We start from the raw sequence: 24,926 nt of genomic DNA on the forward strand, positions 1-24,926 counted from the left end.
AAACCACAAAGAGATTCTACTCCATACCTACCAAGATGATGATTGTGTGTGTGTGTGTGTGTGTGTGTGTGTGTGTGTGTGCGTAACAAATATTGACAAGGATGTGGAAAACTAAGTCCCTTTTGCATTATTAGTGAAAATGTAAGATGAATTTTGAGACATGTAAGGCTTTCCCTAGTCTCAAATTACAAATGAATTCTATCATGTTTTCTTCTAGGATTTGTGTGGCTTTCCGTTTTATATTTAGATCTCCGATCCATTTGGAACTTATTCTGGCATATGACAAGAGGCATGATTCTACTTCTGTATTTTTCCATATGGCTGTCCTGTTTTCCTAACATTATGCATCAAAAATTCCATATTTTCAGTGTTTTAAATCAGTATCTTTTTCATATAGTACTTGTCCACATGTAATTATGTGTGTTTTTGGACTTACTATTCTGTTCTCTTGGGCTATTTCTAAACCAGCACATTTTTTTATAGAAACTTTATGTTTCATCATCTAACATGGCTGGTATACCCTCACTGAACTTCTCTTTCAGAATTTTCCTAGCTATTTCTATTTGTGTGCTTTTCCAAATGAACTTAACAATCTCTTTGTCTAGATCCAGGCACACATCCCTTGCCCCACAAAAATTGGTATTTTTATTTGGAACATGTAAGATCTTTATAATTCTGAGTAGTACTTTTGCTCGTTTATTTTTATACCTTTAAGAAACATTTGAATATTTTCTTCAAATGTTACTTCTATTTCTAAGTATTTTAACATTTTGTTGCTACGCAATTGGGCTCTCATCCTCCACAGCATGTAATTTGTATTGACTATATATATCCTGCCACTCCACTGATTTTCTTATTGTTTTCATTGTTAGCATTGATTCTCTTTCATTTTATATCTTCCTTTCCAATTTTTATGTCTTGGTTTTCTCTGCATGCAATGGTTGTTACATTCAAACAATATTAAGTGGTAGTAAAGTAACTTGTTCCTGATTATAACAGGAATGACTTTAGTGTTTCCTCATTAAGTACATGTTGACTTTTATTAGTTTTTAAAAATCAGGAATGAGTGTTAAGTTCTGTCAAAGACCTTTTTGGTAGCTATAATCAAATTGCTTTTCTTCTTAGACCTATTTAAGTGAAGAATTATAAGCATTGACTTGCTGATACTGAACCATTTGGAAATAAATTACATTTGGTCATGAAACATCACCTTCAATGCCCTAATGGTTTGTTGACATTTTATTTGAGATTTTAAAAATTGATATTAATTTGATAATATTTGAAAATAAGTCATTTACAAAGTTTATACTAATCAATAATTTGATACAATTATTAATTTCATTGATATTAATAAGAGATTGATCTAGTTTTATTTTGTGTAATATTTATGAGTTTAGGTATTATCAATTGTCTATTGTTATAACACTAACATGCAACAACAAACTCTCAAAGGTCTACAGAGATAAAATGTTTATTGTCTGTGTGACTGAGACAATTGGCTAGATGATTTTGACATTAGCTGAGCTTACATACATGGAATTCAGCTGTTGGTTGGAACACCTGGAATGACCAGGATCTACTCCACGTTTGTCACCCTCCCAGTCATGTTATCATAGAAACGGTGCTCCTGCAAGCAAACTCAACCACACAAGTTATTTTCAGGCCTCAGCTTCCATGTTTGCTAACATCCCACTGACAATCTTGGTAAGCAGCACAGCCAATCTTAGAGTCAGAATGGAAGGGCATGACCAAATTACGTAGCAAAGTCTGTGGATAAGTTAGGTATTACTGTAATCTGGATCTGGAATGTTCCCCAAAGGCTCATGTATTAAAAAGCTTGGTCTCTCACCCATGGTGCTTTTGGGAGGTGGTATAATCCTTAGGAGGCGGGCCCTAGTGGAAGGAAATTAGATCATCAGGGGTGTACCCTTGAAGGGGATATTGGGACCTTGGTCCCTTCTGGTCTCTGCTTCCTGGACACCATGAGGTGAGGAGTTACCTCCATACAGGCTTCAGCTATGAAATGCTGCCTCACCACAGACTCAAAAGCAACAAGGCCAGCCAACCATCAATTGGAACCACTCAAACTGTGAGCCAAAACAAAAATTTCCCTCTTTTTAAAGTTGTCTCAGAGTTTGTTTGTTGGCTTGTTTGTGGAGCTAGGGATTGAACCAGGGCCTCAAATATACTAGGCAAGTGCTCTTCACCCCCAGTCCTATTTATCTCAGGTATTTTGTTACCATGATGGAAAGCTGGCTAACCCAGGTATGAAGCATTTGAGGCTATTTTTGCCAACTTTGCCAACTTATGACCATTCTTCACATCGTTCCTACATATGAAATATGAGCATTCCCATCCCAGCGGCCTCCAAAATCTCAAACATGACATCAAAATTCAAGATCTCATGATTCCCCCTATCATGTCTGGATGTGGCTACTCATAATCCAAAAATACATGAATTAAAAGTCAGATTAGTTGCTTCCCACATACCTAACAAGTGCGTAAAACAAGGACAGGGTAATTACAAATGCCCTTCCATTTGGAAAGTGTGAGAATGGAAGGCATCGTAACATTTACTTGCCCAAACCAATTCCAAAATCCCACTGGGAAAGTGATGCCAGGCCTCCCTCCTCTGTAGATGGGCAATGATCTGCAAATAAGCTCCAGTTCTGTGCCCTACATGTGTTAGGTATCTATTGCTGCATAACATCAGCATAAATTTAGTGACTTAAAACCACACCCATTTGTAATCTGAGTTTTTGTGGGTTAAGAATTTGAGCATGGCCTAGCTGGGTCCTGTACTTCAGAATCTTTTATAAGGCTGCGGTTAAGATGTTATCCAGGACTAGGGTCTCATGTGAGGCTTCACTGGGCAAGGATCCACTTCCAAACTCGTGGTTGTTGGCAAGATGCAGTTCCTTGTGGATTACTGGATGAGGGCTGCAGTTCTTTGATGGAAATTGGCAAGAAGCTGTCCCCAGTTTCTTGCCATGTGGGTCTCTCTGTAGGGCAGTTTGCTTCACTGAAGTCAGCAAGGGAGTCATTACAGCCTGCTAGGAAGATGAAAGTCATAATCTTACATAATTATAAAAGTGACATTCCATCACCTTTGTCATATCCTAATAGAGTATCCAAGTTCCCACTTACACTCAAGAGGAGGAATTACACCAAGGTGTAAATTGCAGGAGGCAGGGATCATTGCAGGCCATATTGGAGTTTGTCTACTCTAATCCACTGCTTTCTCTGGCTCTTGGCTTTACTCTCTTACACCTTTCATGCTCTGTTGTCCTCCTAGGACACTTCCCAAGAGGGCAGTGCAAAATATACCTTTCCAGCAAATTTCATAGCTTGTTTTCTGCCCACAGAAAGTCAGGGGCCCAGAGTCTTTTTGCACATAGTTCCTTTTAGTCTTGGTTAATAACACTTTCACTAGGGTAGCTCCCTAAAGTTTCATGGGTTTTTGGTCTGATTGGAGTTCACTCTACGTGCAAAAGGTCATACCCACAATTATTTTGAGCTCCCCCCCATCAGTTTTAATCACTGATACTCCAAGTGTGTTGGACTGCTGTGGAATGATCTCAATGATTTCTGAAAGCAGCTGGAAGGACCTATTAGATAGTGCCTGGATTCTTTCAGAGGGGTATGTTTTCCAATCTAGCACCTTATAGTGCCTCCAAGTTCTTTCTCCTTAATATCTAACTGGTTCTTTGGAGTATAGCCAACTGACATTTCCAACATTTTACCTAGACATCTCGTTCCTCAAGGCCAAATGTTCTCTGGGTACACTTGCTGGCTTCCAAGTCACCTCAGGTGGTAACAACGGTTGCCATTTTTCCTACTCTTCTCAGTTTGCTTGCATTTTTCAGTTCCCTATAATGGTTTTCTCGACATTTTTCCAGTTTTCATCCACAGCCTACTTCCAGCATTACATATACAAGGTTTTTGTTTTGGCACTAATTTCCATCAGTTATCACTGTGTAATAAATTACTTTAATCTTAATGCCTTTAAAAAATATTTATTTTCCTGGGCAGTCCTGGTCTCCTCTGGGCTCTCTCATGTGTCTGAGAGGTAATAACCCTAAGGTTAATCCTGAATGACTTTGTTCAGGCCAGTTTAGTCACAAAATTTTTATGACAAAAACAGAGAGCATAAGTGGGAGTGGATTCAGTTTGCATCATGTTAATGACAATCCCATTGCTAAAGCAAGTCACATTTGGGGCCCCAAATCGCACAGGGATAGCACAACAGGATTCCATGGCAGGGTATGAGGTTATAGGGACATGTAAAGATTTGAGCTGTTTTTTTTTTTTGCAACCTATCACAAGGATTAATGTTACATTTACTTCATAATATAATCAGAAGGTATTTTTCTCTTTTCTAGTGTTCTGGTCAGTGAAAATTTGGCAGAATTCCCCATTTCACCTACTGCTCTTTTTACAGGATGGTTCTTTGATAACTGTTTCTATTTCCTTTATGAAAATTAGTCTACTTAAGCTTCCTATCTGTTGGAATCACTTTCGTATGTTTTCCTAGATCATTATCCACTTAATTTAGGTTGTCATATTTATTTGCATCAAATTGTGAAAAATAATCCTCAAGATGAAAATTTTTGTTTTATTTTTCACTATTTTTTCTGTGTATTTCTGCATTCTCCCCTTAAGTTAACTAGTGGTTTGCCCATGTTTCTTATCAAATTACTATTAATTTATTCTATTTTTTGTTCCTAACCTGTGTTCTCATCCTTATCTTTCCTTTTTATTTTGTTCTTCTTTGCCTTTTTGAGTTGTATATCAATTCACTTTACTTTTCATTTTTATCAGTATTCCAATATTATAAGCTATATTTCATTTACTGCTTTAATTATATATCGATTTTATTATTAATCATTTTTCTGAGTTCTGAAATTTTAATTTAGCTTCCTTTTTTTCCCCCCAAGACTAGTTAACAGGAAGCTTTTCTCCAGGGAAGACTTTTTTCTTTTTTAACGTTCTATTAATTTCTCATTTCATTGCATTGTGGCTAAAGGTTATATTACTATTTTGTGCAAGCTAATGGGGTTTTCTTTATAGTATAATAAATTATCAATTTTGTGAGGATAGATAATATTATCAAGGTGTGAAACTCAATATATATTCAGAAGATCTACTTTATAGAAACTGTTGTTTAAATCTCTAATGTCCTTATGTAGTTCTTGTTGCCTCAAGTTGAGTCTTGAGTAAGAGTGCTGTTAAATTTCTCTATTATTTCTGGTTTTCTAATTTTCTTTGCAGTTTGCTGTACAAATGTCATATGCTTTGATGAGCCATAAGTAACACAACTAGAATAATGAAAAAGGAAAGGGAAAGACAAAGTACAAAGAACACTTTGTTGGACAGGCAATAGGTAGGAGTCAAAGAATATCATTCAAAGTTCACAAACCAATTCAGACTTCAACATTCATAATTTGTATATCCTTACTTGTCATTTAGCATTTTAATGCTCTTGTATGTGTGTGTGGGGGGGTGCTGGGGATTGAACCCAGGGCCTTGTGCATGTGAGACACATTCTCTACCAACTGAGCTATATCCCCAGTCCTATGATGCTCTTTTCCTGAATTTTACACTGTTAGAAATGGATTGTAGGGGCTGGGGTTGTGGCTCAGTGATGCAGTGCTTGCCTAGCATGTGTGAGGCACTGGGTTTGATCCTCAGCACCACATAAAAATAAGTGAATAAAATAAAGGCATTGTGCCCATCTATAACTAAAAATATTTAAAAAGAAAAAAAAAAAGAAATGGATTGTAAACCTTGTCTTCTGTGGTTTCTATTTGTCTAGTATGTTATTGCCTACCCCTTTACTTTTTAGCCTTTCTGAATCACTTATTTTAGGTGTGCCTCTTGTAAGTCAATCTGAAATTCTGTACAATAGATAGATGAAGTCCACATACATTTATTGATGTGACTCACATGCTTGGATTTATTATATATTACCGTACAAATGTAGCCACATTTACTACATTTTCTACTATATGAGCTACCACTGCCTTTGTTATTGTCTCTGAACACTGAAGGAGATTTGCATTTTTAAAAAATATTTTTTAGGGGCTGGGGTTGTGGTTCAGTGGTAGAGCACTTGCCTAGAACACATGAGGTAAATGTCTATCTACAACTAGAAGGACACAGTATCTTTATTTTATTTTTATTTAATTATTTTTTTTATGTGGTGCTGAAGATCGAACCCAGCGCCTCATATGTGCTAGGCAACTGCTCTACCACTGAGCCACAACCCCAGCCCCAAGATTTGCATTTTTATTGCAATGATTATATTGTTTATACTATATTATGGCCTTCAATAGTATAGTATACTTTAATGCTCTTAGTTCCCTTTTTTCCTTACTTAAACCCTTTGGTTTGTCAATTTTAAATAATCTTTGACTCCTACATATTGCTCAATGCAACGGAGAACTCTTACATGTTCCTGTTTCTGTCTCTCTTCTTTTTCACTTTTCTGGTTGTCTACCTTGTCAAACCATGTACCATTTGAAACTATTCATCCACCCTTACCCCCACTTGCATTTGGGTGTTAGATCTACAACTAAAGATGTACTTTTGCTCAAAGTTTCCCCAATCATTTCCTAGTTGGATGAAGCCTACATTTTTGTTGCTGTTATAATATTCTGAGCTCTTGCATAATTAAAACTTCCTTCTATATCCTTGATTCCTAAAGAACAGCTTAACTAAATATCAAATCCATAGTTCACAAAAAAAAAAAAAAAAACCTTTGAAATTGTTGCTCCATTGCTATTTTGCTTTGTTGAGAAGTCTGACACTGACCTGATCTTCCTTCCTTTGTAACAGAGTAGAGCTTTTGGCCTGGAGCATTTTTCTTTTAGCTTCATAATGTAATAGTTTGCTACAGTATGTCTCAGAGTTGATTATTTTGGGTCAATTTCCACAAGTGACAAGAATGATCTTTTCAAGACATAGTTTCAGGTTCAGGGGCTGGGGATATAGCTCAGTCATGCAGCCCTTGCTCAGCATGTTGTTTACAGAAATTTCTTTTGGGTAGTTCTAATTATTACCACCATTTCAATTTCTTTTTAAAATTTTTTTCCTTCAGGAGCTTCAATTTACCCATGCTGTCTCTTCTTTGCCTATCTTCTTCTCATTCCTGCCTTCTTTGAGCTTTACTGTACAGCAGATGTTATCTACTTTCATTGGGATATATTGGAATTTAGTCTCCATATCTGTCATGATTTTATCTTTTTGTTAAATTTTTTTCCCACATTCAATCAGTTCTCTTTTCACATATGCTTGCTGCTTTTTCATTTTAATTGTTTTTGAATGTGTGATCTGTGGTTTTCTTTCACATCCACGAATTTTTTATTTTTTAAAAAATTTCTGTTGGAGAGCTGTGTTACAGTTCACTCTGTTTCATGGTCCAAGAGAGCCCTTTTCTATTGATTGATGTAAAATTTCTTTAACAAGAAATGTCCAGATGGTGACGGGTGAGTTGTGTTTTCTTCTGAATCTTGGAGTTGCTGTTGTTATTTGATGGGCTGCTATCTTTTTTACTTTTACTTCCTTTTTCCTTTTTCACCCACCAAAAACCCTGTGGGACACCACTTCCTTTCAGGATGGCTTCATCTCTATCAGAAGGAATGCACTGGTTTCAGTCACTGTCTAAGCATCTCCCTTTTGACTTCCCACTAGTCACTATTCATCCACCAGGCTTTAGACCTGTCTGCAACATCTTGCCACTCTGGATGAGCCCAAGAGTACTTTGGTTTAACTGGAATCCCCACATTCAGCAAGGCCTATGACAGAAGAAAAATCTAGAGGATTTTACAGAGGACTTTCTATGGAAGCTTTTGCAAATAATTGATCCAGGAATACAGAGGTATTAAGTAAAACAGGAGGGATGGAGAAGAAGGAAGAAGGAACCCACCCACTATCTATACAAATACAGGAAGAGAACTGAAAGTGAGATTCAAAACCTTTAGCTGATCAGTTCTTTAGCTGATGAAAATACTCCAAAATAAAAAGAAATCAAGAATTTGGAAAATTCTCCCAGAAACTTGACAAAATGTCTTCAATAAGTGAACTTCAATGAGAAAGAGAGGAGAGCCCTAAACTCCACCACCTGGGAGATGGTCCAACCAAGGGATCTGATGAGACCCAGAGTCTAGTGGACTCTGGGCAGAGCTGAGGGAAGGCCCGGAAAGCATGTCTGCCAGGCCTATTGGTTCTTTTCAGGTGGGAAGTGGTGAATTACACCAGGTGGGTATGGGGAGGGGTTGGGTGACACATGAGGGAAGGACAGGCTGCATGCAGAAAAGGGTGAGCATGTGGAGGGAGGGTGTGGGCAGACAGGAGAGAACCTGAGAGGGCACCTACGATGGTGAAATGAGCAGGGTGGAAACAGCTGGGAGGGACAGGGTATAAAAGAGAAGTGGCTGGGGACTCTGGGTTGTAGGAGAGAGTGGACAGCAGGGTAAGGGTATGAGTGGGGCATCTGTGGGTCAGGGTTGGTGGGGCGTGGCCAGAGTCAGGGCTGGGGTAGGGGGTGGGAGAAGGCTTTGTTTCTCCCAGTCTGCTGATTACGGTCCCAAGATCAGCTTTCATTCTGCCTTTGAAAAGAGAGAGGTCACAATTTTTTAGTCGATATATCCCAGACTTGGTGTTATCCTGCTTCTTTGAATGAAAGACAGGAAAAGAGAGATGCTCTCCTGACCCAAGGCATAGGGTACAGGTAGCCCAAATGTCTTCAGGAAGATGTGCTGAAGCCAGCTTCAGGATAGTTCTGGATAGGACTGGAGCATGCTGAAGAGTCAGCATGAGCAAGGAGAGCTGCTCAGAACTAGGAAGAGAGTCCTTGGTGTTCAGGGCTGTGTCTCCAAGTGGGATCAGTGAGTCTGGGCAGGCAGGGGTGACAGGGGTTCCTGGGCCTGCAGAATTCATTCCAGAGTCCTTTGGGTCCGGAACAAGACTCTTTGTTCAAGTTTAGCATACCGGGGAAGAAGGGCCTCGTAGACCTACAAGGGCAAAAAGAGCAATTTAAGATGGGAGGGGAAGGTGCTCTTACATCTGGTTGCAACTTGCAATTTAAAAAATTTAAATCCTATTAACTTGCAATTTAACTTTTTTCCTGGACAAAGGAAAGGAAGCATCAATTCATAAAAGAGGAAATACTAGTCAGTAGGAGCTTGCATGTAATCCCAGGGACTGGGAGCCTGAGTTAGGAGCATCACAAGTTCAAGACCAGCCTAGGCAACTTGGGGAGACCCTGTATCGTAGAAAAAAATTTTTTTTTAATTTTAAAAAGGGCTGGAGATATAGTACAGAGATAGAGCACTTACCTATCATGTTTGCAAGGCCCTGGGTTCAATCCCTAGTACTGAGGAAAATAAAAGGAATTGCTAATAGTTCTCAAACTTGTAGTTTAAGATTTTTTAAAACTGCAAATTATGATAAGAAGCCAATTTTTGTTATCAAATCTACAAAAGTTAAAAAAAATTCTGGTGAGGGTAGTTGGGAATGGCTGTCTCACTGCACAGCTAGTGAAAATTGATGGAAATCAACTTATGGAAATCAACTTGACTTTTTATCTGTATTAAGGGATCCATCGTCTGTGACCCAGTTGTTATACTCTGAAACTCTCATAAAGAAATAGTTCTACGTGTAGGGTCTTAAGCCCACCAGGAGTCCTCTTAGATACCACTAAACATTCAGACTCAGATGACTGCCACGGGCCACTCCTTGGTCCTCAGAAGGGTATAGACCGGAGACACCTTTGCTGGCATTCCTCTTCAACGGGAGCCACAGGGTGGTCCATCCAGCAGTTCACGCAGTGGTCCAGGAGAGGGTCTTTTTGCCTCTCCATCTTTCTCCCTCTTGCCTTCCACATTATACATAGTTCAGGTACCTTCCTATGCCTGCCTCTGAATACAGCTGTGGGAGAGCATGATGTTTGAAGCAGCTCTAACATCCTGGGACCACATGGAGCACATCTAGAGTTACACTATCCAAGAGAGCAGCCACAAGCTGTGTGTGCCTCTGCATACCTGAAGCCTGCCTAGAACTGTAAGAGCAAAATACACACCAAATTTCAAAAGCTTCATACAAAAAAAAAAATAACAAAATATCACATTAGTAAATTTTTTCCTTTGTGTGTTTGTGTGTGTGTGTGTGTGTGTGTACTGGGGATTGAACAACAGGTGCTCTACTGTTGAACTACATTCCCAGTTCTTTTTATTTTTTATTTAGAGATAGTGTCTCACGAAGTTGCCCAGGCTGGTCTTGAATTTATAGTCCTCCTGCCTCAGCCTCCTGAGTAGCTGTGATCACAGCAACTTATGTGCACCACTGCACCTGGCTACATTAGTAAGTCTTCTAACTGGTTACATGTTGTAATAAGAATATTTGGATATTTTGGATTAAATAAAATATATTATTGAAAATTAATTTTACTTGTTTATTTTTTATTTTTGAAAAATGAGGCTATTGGGAAATTTTAAGTGGCTCACATTAGGTTCCCATTGTCCATTGCTGATCTGGAAAATTGCAAGGAACATTACCCAGACCTCTGATGTTGAACCACGGAAACAACCTTATCTTCAGAATTCCCATTAGTGTCAGCAATATCTGTGCATTCCAGCTGACATTCTGGCTTCTTTTACTCCCATTTTCGTGATAATTTCAAAAAAGGATTTCTTCTTTGGTTGAACACATCAAATTTAATGTATGTGATCAAGAAAAACTAATCTTTTTGGAAAAAATACCCTGGTCTGCTTTCACAATGCAAATGCATGACAAAATCTGATGGTGTCTCACCTGAGAAGCTCCTGGGCTTGGGGTGGCAGCCAGTCTGGGATTTGGGGCTAACTTGACAACCTCTGTAAAGGGCACATCTGTTCCACCTGTGAGATCAAGAAGGGAAAGGCCATTTTATATCTGTGCATGTTGCAAAGGATCACATTGGGATGATAAAGTGTTTTAGGGGCTGGTTGTAAGTCAGTAGTCAAGCACATGCTACCATGTTCGAGGTCCTGGGTTCAGTCCCCAACACACCAAAACAAAAACCAAAAACATTATAAAACTGGATTATGGTGATGGTTGCACAAATCAGCAAATTTCTTAACAATATCACTGAACTGTATAGTTAAAATGGATGACTTTTATGTCATATATTGTACCTCGATAAAATTGTTTTTAAAAAAAGAAAAAACAATTCAAGTTGAACCTCTCTTCAGCAGGAGCTTAGTCTGTCTTGCTTGCTGTGGTAGTGCCTGTCATGGAGTAGCCAAGTGAACCCTGAGATATGACAGAAGCAGATGACCTGCCTGTCATCCCTTATACTGCTCCACTCTCCCACTGCTCACCCCATTCTGGCCACCCTGGTCTTATTTCCACATGTCCTGCCTTAGTATATTCTTTCCCTCTTCATGTACCTATTTCCTTCTCTGATAATTTGCTGCTAGGAAGGTCACTAGTTCAGGAGGCCTCCCCCAGCTTCCAGCCCTGAGCACCATCTGCTTTTCCTCAGAGCACTTTTCACAATGTATGGTCACATATTTGGGTGATTCTTTGTTTTGTTTCATTGATCTATGTGGGAAATGAACCCAGGGCCTTGGACATGTCAGGCAGGCACTCTACCAATAAGCTTCATTGCTCTGGGTTATTCTTTATATAAGATTCCTCCTCCACTGAACTATAAACTTCATGAGGCCAGAAACTGCATCTCTCTGGGTCACCACTATACCCCTGGATCCTAGTACACTGTCTGCTACATAGGAGGCACTTAATCATTGCTCATCAAGCCAATTCATAACAGAAAAGAGGGAAGGCTGCCAAAGGTGGGCAAGAAGCAATATGGAAATCCTAGGCAGTTTAAGCAGGAGTATCAGATGGCCAGAGTAATGCATCTGTACCCTGAGTGAAGGAGTCCCCTGAGGATGTAAGAACTAGTTTTCCCAGCTGAGTGCTAGAAAATCTCATGCCAGAGGGGTATGGATGAGGGAATAAGAAGGGTGGTGGATAGCTGCTGAGAAATGAAAGACTCTGTTTCCAGCTGCACACACATTCACAACCCTGCTGCATGAGGGGTTCATCTCCAGACCAGCCAGAGAGAAGAGAGCTCCAAATAAAGCAGCTAACAGGCCTCGGGGTTGAGCTAGGATTTAGATCAGGCTTTGGTTTTGGAGGGCAGAGCAGGGCAACACACCCAGTACCCTTCAACGTCAAAAGGAGCAAAGAAAGGGAGAATAAAATCAAAACACAGGGTAACACAGCAGTGAAGTCCCTAAAGGGTAACTCCTTCCCATTTCTGCAGTAGGAGGAGTATAAAGTGGACTCTAGACTTCTCCCTGGCAACATCGAAGGCCAGATTAGGCAACAGCATCTTCAAAGTTCTTGGGAATAGTATTCTGAACTCAAAATCCTTTACCCAGCATTCTTTGAAATGGTGAAAAAAAGACCTTGCTAGACAAGTCAGACCTCAAAATCATCATCGGCTGAATTCTCTCTTAAAATATTCATTTAGAGGGTTGGGTATATAGTTCAGTAGCAGAGTGCTTGCTTGGCATGCATGAGGCCGTGGGTTTGATCCCCAGCACCACAAAAAAATTAAATGAATTCATTTTAGTTTCATTTGTCAGTAAAACTAGCATAGAAGGCTGAGGTTATAGTTCAGTGGTAGAATATTTTCCTAGCATGTGCAAATCCCTGGGTTTGATCCCCAGCGCCAATACACACATACACACACACACACACACACACACACACACACACAAATATAAAAACAAACAAAACCAGTAGAGACAAAAGAAAAGGAAATGCAGGGAGCTGAAAGAATAGAAGAAAGACTCATAGTTAAGTGCAAATAAGAGCTAATATGATGTAAAATATAATTAAAAACAATAACAATCTGGAAATAAAACCTCAAGTGATCTTGATATAAGAGATGGGGTGAAGAAGATGGGGCAGAAGGGAGGGGAAGAAAGAAGGTTAATTATTGAGAAAATATCTGTGATTTATTCTCAACATTAAAAGAAAAAAATCTAAGTTTGAATAAGTATGTTGAAAAGTTAAGAGTAAGCATGCAAAGAATGGAAAGTACCAGAGAGGGCAGGGACAAGCCCTGGAGGTAACACAGCAGCCAGGAACTCCCTCAGCAGACAGAGAACTGGGCAAACTGGTCCAAATTGAGGGGGACTGCCCTTGCGGGCGAGTGCTACTCCCTCCAGAACTGGCCTGGATGGGGGTGCTTCTTGTACTATCTGGATTTTTGTGAAGCCTCAATGGGAGCGTACTCGGAGCTGTCCAAGGTCCTGGAATGCTTGGCTCTAAAGCATCCACCATTGTCGCAACTTCCTGCTCTTGCTGAACATGGGGCTCTGCTTTATTCATCTCTCCTGCCCATTATCTGTCCAGACCCTGGCCCATGTCCACTCAAGTATGTCTTATGCCCTTTCCCAATATCCATCTGCAGAGCCAGACTCTGACCAACAATCATTCAGTTTGGATCCTGCACCCCTCTCCATTTTAAGTAGAGAATAAAGGAATAAAGGGCAAAGGTGCTAGGAGGGATAAAGAGGCTAAAGTCCCCAAGGCTCTAATGTTCCCCAAAAGTGGGGACACCCTACTTTCCCTTTCCACCCTCCTCAGCACAGACAGTGCCAGGATGCTTCCAAAGATACCTATCTCTCGTCCATCAACCTACCATGAAAAGCTTGGTATGCAGAGCCCACACAAGCTGAGTTGGCAGTGTCTATGACATACACCGGGGCACCAAATATATCTGCAAGCACCTGGGAAGGACACAGAGTTTTTATGGTGATGAGTCATTCCTCAGAGGGCACAAGGACATTTTGGAATAAATTTTCAGATTCTCTTTCCTCATGTCTTCTGATCCCTTCCACTCCACCTCTGTTGCCTTAAAAGAAGTACACTTGGGCCAGGTGTGGTGGCTCACACCTGTAATCCCAGCAGCTCAGGATTACAAATTGAAGCCAGCTTCAAGAAATTAGCGAGGCCCTAAGCAACCTAGTGAGTCCCTATTTCAAAATAAAACTATAAAAAGGGCTGGGGATGTGGCTCAGTGGTTAAGCACTCTTGGGGTCAATCCCCAGAACAAAAAAAAAAAAAAAAAAAAAAAAAAGAAGAGGAGGAGGAGGAGGGGGGAGGAAGAGGAGGAGAAGGAGAAGAAGAAATACACCTGGCCACACTGCCCCAGGGATAACAGAGGCAGGAAGCCAGGGGGAAGTCCCTGCGGAGGGCAACAGCTCTCCAGGCTATCCCTGTGCTTTTAAACCATTTTAACAAGACAAGGCAGGAGATTTAGGAAGGATGATTACTAAATGCCACTGACAGTTGGGAAACAGACCGATGTTAAAAAGCTCAAACTAACAAGGGAACTTTTTTTTTTGGTACTGGAGACTGGATTCAGGAATACTTTACCACTGAGCTACATATTCAGTCCTTTCACTTTTATATTTTGAGACTAGGTTTCTGAGGGTCTAAGTTGCCAAGGCTGGCCTCAAACTTGTGATCTTCCTGCTTTGGCCTATCAAGGCACTGGGATTACAGGCATGCAGCCAAGGATACATTTTAAAGGGATAATGATGAAGCTCTCCATTTAGGTACAAAAATTAAATTGCATAAATTTAGAATGGAGGAATATATTAAGAAGAGTTCACGTGGAAAAGACTAGAAGGCGGTTCTTAACTGACCAGAGGTATTGTAGGAGATGCCACTGACACCCCACCAGGATTCCCTTCACTGGACCAAGTGTATCCCTCACCCCGCTGCTGAGCATTGGAAGCTACTGGCCCATGTACTTCCTCCTCATGAGAATGAACTTTGGCTGAACAGAGGCCACCTCTCAAGGATTATGCTCAGCCCTCCCCCAGGCAGTTCGTTGGCCCCATAGCCCAAGGCAGAACTAGCTCAGTGTTTAATTCATGCTCCAGGGTACCCCATGGACAAAGCTGAAACAGACTGCAGGCCAGCTCATATTCTTCTTCCCCAACCCTGTCCAGAGTCCGTTGCTCCCTTCCTCTTAGGAGTATTGTCAACAGACAACTTATAGAAGAATCTCCACTTCAGGCTCTGCTCCTAGAGACTCTTACCTAAGACAGGCCATACCACAACTCAAGAGTTGGGGCAGTTGCTCAAATAGCTAAGGCAACCACAAGCTAAACCCCAAAAATGCACAGTGTCCCCCAAACAGGAGCTAATGGCTGTACAATGTGATGGCCTGAGTGTCAGACATGTATAGGCTGATTCTACTTTGGGTCATATTTTTAGCATAATGGAGGACCAGAAGGACAGAGACAAAGCCTGGCAACTATGTTACAAGAGGAATGGTTGGAGAGTCAGAGAATTAAATTGGAAGGGAGAAGCCTGGAGGAACATGAACACTGCCTTAGATGTCAGAAGGTTCACAATGGGGAAGGACAGCACTTCTCATGGGCTCCCAGAGGTCAGTGCTGCTATCAGAGTGGACTGTACAAGCAGAAGAATTCACCTGAATGTAAGAAGGAAACTGCTCACAATGGGAGCTGGAAGACCAAAGAGGTAGCTTCCTAGAGAGTATGAGCTATGAGTTCCCCATTTCTGCAGGTGTGGAAACAGATGCAACCCTTCCTATTGGGTCCATGGCTTTTAGACATAACACACATGGAAGAGGCCATGGTACAGGGTCTATTATCAGCACCTACCTGTAAGATGTCTTTATTGTGAGATGCTCCTCCTGTGGCCAAAATCTTTGTCTTGGGCACTGTAAGGAAAAAGAAAAAAATGTGTAACAGCTGTGACAATTCCCCCAAGGCAGAGAGGGTTGTTTTCCAGAGTTCTTTGGTCACACAGTGCTTATGAGGGAACAATGTCTCCTGTATTCTCCAGGACCTGGGAGAGATCCAAAGCTGTTTCTGTCCATGTAGGCCTGTCACATGTCATCTGTTAGGGAGACTGCTATCCATCCACCTTTCTTGTCTTACATTTTAATTTTTTTAAAAAAAAAATCTCTCAACAAATCAAGAATAGAAAGAAATTTCCTTAGATCAATAAAGACCACATATCCAAAATTTGCAACACACATCAATCAACATAAAGATGAAGCATTCTCTTTAAGACTGGTATGCCAGCCAGACTCCAAAATAAACTCCAAATGACCCATGCCTCCCAATATCCATGCCCTTATGTAGCCCCCTCTCACATTCAATAGGGTCGACTCCCGTGACCAACAAGACTTGTGTGAGTGATAGGGTGTGAACTCCAAGTCTAGGCCATAAAAGATATTACAGCTTCCATCTTGCTCTGATAAAGATCATTATCTCTTGGATCACTCACTTCAAGGGAAACTAACTGCCATGACATGAAGACATCAAGCAGCTTTATGGAGACGTCTCCATGGTAAGGAACCAAGGTTGTCCTGCCAACAGCCACATGAATATGCCATCTTGGAAGCAGATCCTCTAGCCTTCATCAAGTCCTCAGATGACTTGGAGCCCCAGATGATGGCTCAACTGTAACCTCAAGAGAGACTCTCAATCAGAACCACTCAGCAGAGCCAGGTTCAGTGTGTGCACCTGTAGTCCCAGCTAGTTGGGATGCTGTGAGGTGTGCCTATGGTATGCTGAAGCAGGAGGACACCTTGAACCCAGGACTTAGAGGTCAGCCTGAGCAACATAAGAAGACAGCTTCTCTTTAAAAAAATGCACAAAAGGGACACCACAGAATAATGTTTCAAGAAATGGTATACTTGTATGGTAAATACATCAAAGTTTTAAGTATCACTGCTTAAAAAAATGCACAAAAGAACTGGGGCTGTGGCTTGGTGGTACAGTGCTTACCTAGCATGTATGAGCACTGGGTTCAATTCTCAGCACCACATATAAATAAATGAATAAAATAAAAAGGTCTATAACATCTAAAAAGTATTATTTTAAAAAATGCACAAAAAAGAACTACTCAGTTATGCTGACTCAAATTCAATTCAAAGAGAAAGAAACTAAAGTTATTAAAAGCTGTTCAAACTCATTAATGAAAGAAACACAAATTAACCCTGAGATGTCTGTTTGTATCCATCAGACTGGTAATGAATTTAAAGGTGGCTAATGCTAAGTGTTGCTGGTGATATAGAAAAAGAGGAACCCTTAAGCACTGTTCCTGGAGTAAACTATCAACTTTCCAAAAGCAGCAATCTGAAAGCCCTTCCCTCCATCCCCCTACCCTGAGCAGATCTGACCCCAAGCAAAAAGTGAAGTCCTGGGGAGGATGTCTGGTGGGATGGAAAGAGAAACGGAACCTGAAGTAACACCAAACCCCCATGGCAGGCAGGCAGACAGACCTGGGAAGTGGCTCCACTTATTCATTAGAAAAAGAAGCTGGACTCATCTTCTAACCAGAATAACAACCTGCTTATTTTGGCATTTGAAGACACTCTAGGGAAGACTCCAGTTTAAAAGCATTTATGGGGCTCACAGGCATCAACTTAAATCTATGTTTTCACATCCCCGCTGTTGTGGTTTGGAACCATAATGTCCCCCAAAGCTCTGGTTTTGAAGGTTCAGTTCCCAATGCAGCAGTGTTCAGAGGTAGCAGCTCTGGGAGGTGAGAGGATCATGAGGGTTCTAACATCATCAGTGAACAGATTCATAACCACTGACAGATTCATGGCTTAATGGGCTACTGGGAGGTTGTGGGGCCTAGTTGGAGGAAGTAGGTCACTGGGGTATCCCCTCCAAGGGTAGATTTTATCCCCAGCCCCTGTCCTTCTGATCCCAGTCACCATAAGGTGAGCAGCTCTGCTCCATACGTACTCCCTGCCATGATGCTCTGTTTCATCACAGGCCCAGAAACGACAGAGTCAAGTGACCATGAACTAAAACCGCTGAAATTGTAAGGCAGCATAAACCTTTCCTCCTTTTAACTTGTTTCTGTCAGGTACTTTCCACAGCGACAGACAGTTAACACACTCACCCAAACACATAGCCTATACCAGCATCTCTTCTATTTGGAGAAGATAGAAGGTCCACTGGGAGAAGAGACCTTGCTCCTGAAAAAAGTTTGCTCTCTCCACTAAGAGATGTTATTTGTTTAGTGCTATGAGCCCCCAGCCACTCTGTGAAAAAACAAAACAAAACAAAAAACCAACAGCAAGAAAGAGAAGGATCAATATGAACAAACAGAGTACCCTAGAAATAAAGGGATAACTCAAGGAATAAAAGAGCCAATTTGAAACATATTCTAATATGTACCTCCAGAAATATTTGAAGGAATATAATGTTCATAAAACAAGGATATAACACTATGAAAAAGAACCAGGAGCCAAGAAAGAGTTCTAGAAATTAAAAAATAATATATGATTACAAAATAAAAATCTAAATAGAAAGGCTAAGACGTAGAGTAAACATGGCAAAGTCTATCTTAATAACCTGAAGGATACAACCCAGGGAATTTCTTATAACTTGGAGTGATAAACAGAGACAGAACAGAGTTAGAGGAGACAGGGAGAAAAATGTGGCAGCTCAACTTGTTCTCTCCTTGTATCAGTCTTGGAACCTTCTATTAATTCCAGGAGTCCTGTCTCCTTGAGTGGAGAAATTGTTTAAATTCACTCTCTGGATGTTCTTTGCTACTGAGATTATGTTGCTCCCATCCCCTTTTAGTGAGCTAAGAAATATAGGGTAAGTCTATGTCTATATGTACATATATAAGTCTATACAACTCTGTCTTCTCTCTCTCTCTCTTTCTCTCTCTCTCTCTTTCTGTCTTTCTCTCCCCTCCCTCCCATCCTCTCCCTCCTCCACCCACCCCCACTAGAAACTAAAGGAATGGGAAATGTATCAAGAGGACAAAGGATTAGTTTTGTTTTTTTTTTTTTGTTTTTTTTTTTGGGTGCTGGGGATTGAACCCAGGGCCTTGTGCTTGCAAGGCAAGCACTCTACCGACTGAGCTACCGACCCAGCCCAAAGGATTAGTTTTAAAGACAATTAACTGGAACAGAAAAAGATGAAAATTACTATCATTTTAGAAATGAAAAACTGAAAACACAACATGTTATGTGAAATTTTTTTTTTTTTTTGGTACCAGGGATTGAATCTAGGGGCATTTAACCACTGAGCCACATCCCCTGGCCTTTAAAAAAATATTTTATTTAGAGACAGGGTTTTGCTAAGTTGCTGAGGACCTCACTAGGTTGCTTTAACCTTGTAGTCCTCCTGCCCCAGCACTCCCAGCTGCCGTGATTACAGGCATGCACCACCACATCCAGCTAACATCTAGCCTTTTGAAATGCATTAGTCAGAAGACAATACAGAACAGGAATAAATATATCAGGTTTCAATTTGAAAAATATAGAAAAAGAAAAGGACTCAAATGACATAGAAGGAAGGAATATAGAAAGATAAAAGTTGGACCGGATCACACCAGTCAGAATGGTTACCATCAGGAATACAAATAACATGTTGGAGTGGCGCACCCTGGTAATCCAAGGTACTCAGGAGGCTGAGCAGGAAGAAGGAAAGGTCAAGGCAGCTCAGTGAGACCCTGTGTCAAAATAGAAAATAAAAAGGGCTGGGGATGTAGATCGGCAGTAAAGCACCCTGGGTTCAATCCCCAATACCAGAAAAAAAAAAAAAATACAAGTAACAATAAATGCTGGCAAGGACCTTTTAAACACTGTTGATATGAACATAAATTAGCATAGCTACCGTGGGAATTGGTATGGAGGCTCCTTAAAAAATTAAAAATAGTACTACCACATGATTCAGCTATACCACTCCTGGGTATATAGCTAAAGGAATTAAAGTCAACATACTAGCTGAGCACAGTAGTACACACCTGTAATCTCCGCTACTTAAGAGGCCGAGGCAGGAGGATCACAAGTTTAAGGCCAGCCTTGGCAACTTAGTGAGACCCCGTGTCAAATTTTTTTTTTTAATTATATTTAAAAAAGAGCTGAGAATGTAACTTAGTGGTAGAATGCTCCAGGTCAATCTCCAATACCATACATTCACACAAAAGTCAGTAAACTATAGAGATACCCACGTACTCATGTTTATTGCAGCACAATTCACAAAAGGTAAGTTATGAAATCAGTCTAGGTGTCCATCGACAGATAAATTGACAAAAAAAATGTGTTATATATACACAATGGATTATTATTCAGCCATAAAGAACATAATCCTGTCATTTTCAGGAAAGTAAATGGAGCTAGAGAATATGTTAACTGAAATAAGTCAGACTTAGACAAGTATTTCATGTTTTCTCTCATATGTGGAATCTAGTGGGGAAAAGATGACCTAAAGTTAGAAGAAAGACTAGTAGAGAAAGAAAAGGGATCAGGGAGATGGGGAGGGTTTGGTAAGGGGGTGATGGAGGTGGAAATAATCAAAATGTTATACACATGCAAGAATATGCCACAATGAAACCTATTATTCTATATATTTAACATGCTCTAATTAAAAAGAGTTGGGCTGAGCATAACTCAATGGTAGAGTGCTTGCCTAACAGGTGCAAGATTCTAGGTTTGATCCTAGCACCACAAAAAAATAAAAGAGAGAGAGGAACCCAGCTGAGCTGGCAAGATAGGTTTGACTTTGCTTTTAAGTTTGCTAAGGGGATAAGTTTGCTATTTTGTACAAGAAATGCTGTGTGTGTGTGTGTGTGTGTGTGTTATTGGGGTTTGAACTCAGGAGTGCTCTACCACTGAACTACATCCCCAGCCCTTTTTATTTTATTTTGAGACAGGGTGTTGCTAAGTTGCTGAGGGTAGCCTTGAACTTGGGATCCTCCTGCCTTAGCCTTCCCAGTTGGTAGGATCACAGGTATGTACCACCAAGCCTGGCTTCATTCCCCCTTTTGAAAGGTAACTACTAGTTACCCTGACTTCCAACAATAGCAAGTAGTTTTGTCTGTCTCGAGTCCAATGTACACAGAACCCTACCATTTGTACTTTTGTGTCTGGCATCTTCTACTCAGTGTTATTCTTATGAGATTTACCCATTTAGCTGCCTGTAGCTGAAGCTGGTTCATTTTCATTTCTGCTTAACATCCTGTTGCATGAATAGGACACAGTGCATTCATCCTGTCTACTGCAGATGGGCAATGGACTGCTTCCACCATGGGGCTATTAAGCACAGGGCCATGATGAATGTTCTCATGAATATCTCTAGTGAACATGTGTATACATTTCTGTTGTGCATTTATATAGAAGTAAGATTGCTGAGAAAGTGGATATCCAACTTCAGCAGATGCTGTCTAACAGGTTTTCCAAGAGGTTTATCCAGTGCTTATTTTTACAGGATCCTTTTACAGGGTTGGTTCAAAGACATAATAAAGCATATCCCACACAGAACATGAACTGCCCATAAAAGACTCCTAAGGGAGCCCTCAAGCAAAAAGGCTTCAGAGGTTTGTGACCTTCTCCAGTGACAACAGCTGTTTCTCAGAGGAACACATACATCTCAGAAACCTGAATTCTATGGTCATCCAGTCCAGTTTCCTCTCAGAGTCTCAGACCATTCCAATACCATCAGAAAAGGGAACCCAATGACCTTCTGAAGTTGGAAACTCCACAGTTCTCAGGAATCCCTTTCTCTTCCTATTTGCCTCCCCCTGAGCCCCGGGTCTGCCCTCTTCATGCCAGTCCTCTGAGTTCTGATGGAGGTACTGTATCTCCACTCTTCCTGGTCCAAGTGGGAAGGCTCAATCATGGCCCCGGAGCACAGCCTTCCACCTGCACTGCCCATCTCCCCAGGATCCAGAGCTTAGGATGTATGGTCTAAGGCTAGGAACTCAGATTCTTTCTGAGTCCTATAGTTCTCGGCCAAGAAAGCAGTCTACTGGAGGAGCCGAGAAGCAGGCTAACCACCTCCTCTTCCACACCTGCGCACAGAGGCCAGCAGACTCACTTTCTCACCACATCACCAGGCTCCACCACCCTCCTGTGTGACGCCCCCTATAATAGACTTAGACACTGCCCTGCCTGCCCTGGCCTAGGGTGTGACCTGGGCCCCCACCCCAGCACATACCCTGCCAGCAGGTCACTTACTGACTTGGTAGCCCAGGCCTTCTGCATGAATCCTCTTGGCCATGAATTGTCCTTCAATCAGTGCTCGAATCTCCACATCTCTGGGGAATGCTGGGACCTGACTCCAGGAGAAGGTAAGCACACAGTGAAGAACTCCCAATGCCCATTGGTGTGCAGTTGTGTGTGTGTGTTTGTGTGTGTTCTTTTTCAACAATACCCCAAACTTAAGAGTAGCTGGTCTCTTCAACCACTAACTTCACCTGTCACATGCACAAACACAAAGAAACACACACACACACACACACACACACACACACACACAAACTTGCATCTCACCTGTGTGACACTTTAGGGAGTCAGAGGCATCACAGAGCTGTCTCAGGCAGTCAAGGGTTAAAGTCTGACTCCGTCATTCAGCTCTGTGATCTTGAATATGTTTCATGCATCTTGCTGAGCATCATCTTCCTTCTTAACAAAACTAAGGTAATGGTGGCACCCATTTTTTAGACTTATTATAATGAACACATTGGATGACAGAGCCTGATAAACGTAGTTAATAATTGATATGTGAGAGCCATGGGTTTATGCTGAGAGTTCACCCCTGTGGAGCATCAGTCAAGCTAATGCTGATAGGTGTCACACCCAAGCTCCACCCTGCCTTTCCAGCACCTGAAACCAAGAACAGAACCTGCCACTCCCTCCCTCACCAGCTACTATGCTCTAGCCTCACAGACCTACTTCTAGTTCCCCAACTGCTCCCTCCCAGGAAGCCTACTCCAACCCACAGTGAGAACCTTCCCATCCTTCAGGTCTTAGCCTCTTTTTTAGAGAGGGCCGCTCAGATCACACCGTGTGGGCAAGCCCCAGTCCACCTCCTACTCTCTCCTGCAGCACTCACATCATCCCTGGAGTTGTGTATGTCCATCTCCTTCCTGGACTATGGGCTCCACAGAGCCAGGACCACTTGCGTCCTGTCCTCCTTTGTGTCCCAAGTGCTGGGGCTGGGGTTGTGGCTCAGTGGTAGAGCACTTGCCTAGCATGCATGAGGCCCGAGTTCGATCCTCAGCACCACATAATAAAATAAAAATATGATAAAATAAAAAGAAGTAAAGGTATTGTGTCCCTAGTGCCTGACACCAATTAGACATGTCTGCTAAGTGAAAGAATAAATGAAAAACAACACCCTCTCCTTGCCAAAGCTGAGATTGACCGTGCATAAGAGAGCAGGCATATCTTCTCTCTCTCTGAACAGAAACCAAACTGATCCCATCAGAGGACCAAGAGGAACTCCCTTCATTTCGTGCAAAGCTACTATGGTTCAGATCATAAATGCCCTCGAAAGGTCATGTGCTAACGACTTGGTCCCCAGCTGATGGCACTGTGGGGAGATGGTGGGAATATCAGAAGTGAGGCCTACAGGGGGAAGTAGGTGGTGGTGAAGGAATGTCTTTGAAGGGTTTATTTTGTCCCCACCTCACCCCTTCTTCCTGGTCACCATGAGGTAGGTGGCTTTACTACACCACACCTTCCCCGCCAGGGTGTTCTGCCTCACCACAGGCCCACAATCAACAAAGCCAAGTGACCATGGGCCAAAATTTCTGAAACAGCAAGCCAAAATAAACCTTTCTTCTTTAATTTGTTTTTGTCAGGTATTTTGTTATAGTGGTGGAGAGTTCATTAATTCAAAAGCTTTGCATTTAAACCAAATATGCTATGCCACTGTCAGCCATCTATTCCAATGCCAACCTGTTACAGAGATTAAATAGAGTCTCTTAAAGACACATTCACTGGGATCACAAGCAACTCTCAGGTCCGACCCCAAATGCAATGATGACTCGGGTAACTATCAGAAAAGTTGAATCCAAACCCATCAACCAAATCCCTCCCTGGGAAAGGCCACATGGTGAAGGAGAAAGAAAACAGTGGCTCCTGAGACACAGAGAACTGGGTTTGTGCCTCCGTCACTCACTGTCACTTTATGACTTTGGGCAGGTTAAGCCTAAGTCTCAATTTCTCCATCTGTAAAGAGGAATAATCATGCCTACCTCATGGAACTACTTTGAGAAGTAAATGAGGAAGATGCAGAAAACCAGAAACACAGTCCCTGGAACCAAATGTATGTAGTGCTCAATAAATGTTAGTGTCTTCCATCTACCAGGAAGCAATTTCTGACCTCAAGATCTGTGAGCCATTTGTAGGTACCAGGTACCGCTCACCAAAGAAGCAGGCTCCCTGACTCTCAGCGACAGCAAGGGAGCAGGTGTTAGCTCAGAGAGCACTCAGGTTCCCCATGCTCCTCCTTGGAAGAAAGGTGGTGTCTGTCCTAGACCCTGCCGATTCCCAGCTTCTAGAATGCATGCTGCATGTGCAAAGTGTCTGTTTCACCAGTGGATGAGGGGGCAAATGGCGTCCCTAAAAGTAGCATAAGCTGACAGGCAACTGTTAAATTTAATACTCAGAACTGGAATCAGTGCAGCTCCAATGCCAATAATATCCCTACCTCTTGGTTTTCTGCATCAAACCTATGACGCCCAATAATTTCAGGGGTGATCTCCATTACATCAAAATAAAAACCTGAAACAAAACCAGGAAGAGATTAGCTGTAAGGGGTCAAAAATGAAGATTAGCTTCTCCACAGCCTTAGAAAAGGGCAAGGTGAAATGAACCCTATCATGACCCCAGATAAGCCTTGAGAATATTCTCAGTTCCTTCTTTCCAACAGAACAAGAGAGGAGTCTGAAAGGCCCAGGCTAGGTTTTCCTAGAGGTGACTTCCTATTCCCTCCTGGCAGCCCATTCAAAGTGGCCACCCAACCCCCCCTGAAAAACCAACACAGGTTTCACTGAGGGAGGCACACCCCCTCCCTGCCCAGAAGGCCTGCCCAGGTGCTGGGCAGCTTTCCTAACAGAAC

The 24,926-nt window shown here is 41.7% G+C and overlaps 1 protein-coding gene across 5 annotated transcripts in view; it reads right to left on the bottom strand.

The window, feature by feature from the left end:
- Positions 1 to 1,116: 1,116 nt before the first annotated feature.
- Positions 1,117 to 24,926, bottom strand: part of Xylb (xylulokinase) — a 46,959-nt gene continuing 23,149 nt past the window's right edge. For 2 of the 5 annotated variants that reach the window (XM_047531474.1, XM_047531476.1), the window contains 6 exons: positions 24,516 to 24,589; positions 22,037 to 22,133; positions 15,699 to 15,757; positions 13,700 to 13,787; positions 10,813 to 10,898; positions 6,177 to 9,014 (listed from right to left, as the gene is read on the bottom strand). In XM_047531474.1, the coding sequence (XP_047387430.1) occupies positions 8,937 to 9,014; positions 10,813 to 10,898; positions 13,700 to 13,787; positions 15,699 to 15,757; positions 22,037 to 22,133; positions 24,516 to 24,589 (482 nt within the window). In that variant the 3' untranslated portion in view covers positions 6,177 to 8,936. Of the gene's footprint in view, positions 3,054 to 6,175; positions 9,015 to 10,812; positions 10,899 to 13,699; positions 13,788 to 15,698; positions 15,758 to 22,036; positions 22,134 to 24,515; positions 24,590 to 24,926 lie in introns of those variants that run through there. The other 3 variants (XR_007105828.1, XR_007105829.1, XM_047531475.1) reach the window with 3 other exon arrangements.

Source organism: Sciurus carolinensis, chromosome 17 (assembly GCF_902686445.1).
Source record: "Sciurus carolinensis chromosome 17, mSciCar1.2, whole genome shotgun sequence".
Lineage (NCBI taxonomy): Eukaryota > Metazoa > Chordata > Mammalia > Rodentia > Sciuridae > Sciurus > Sciurus carolinensis.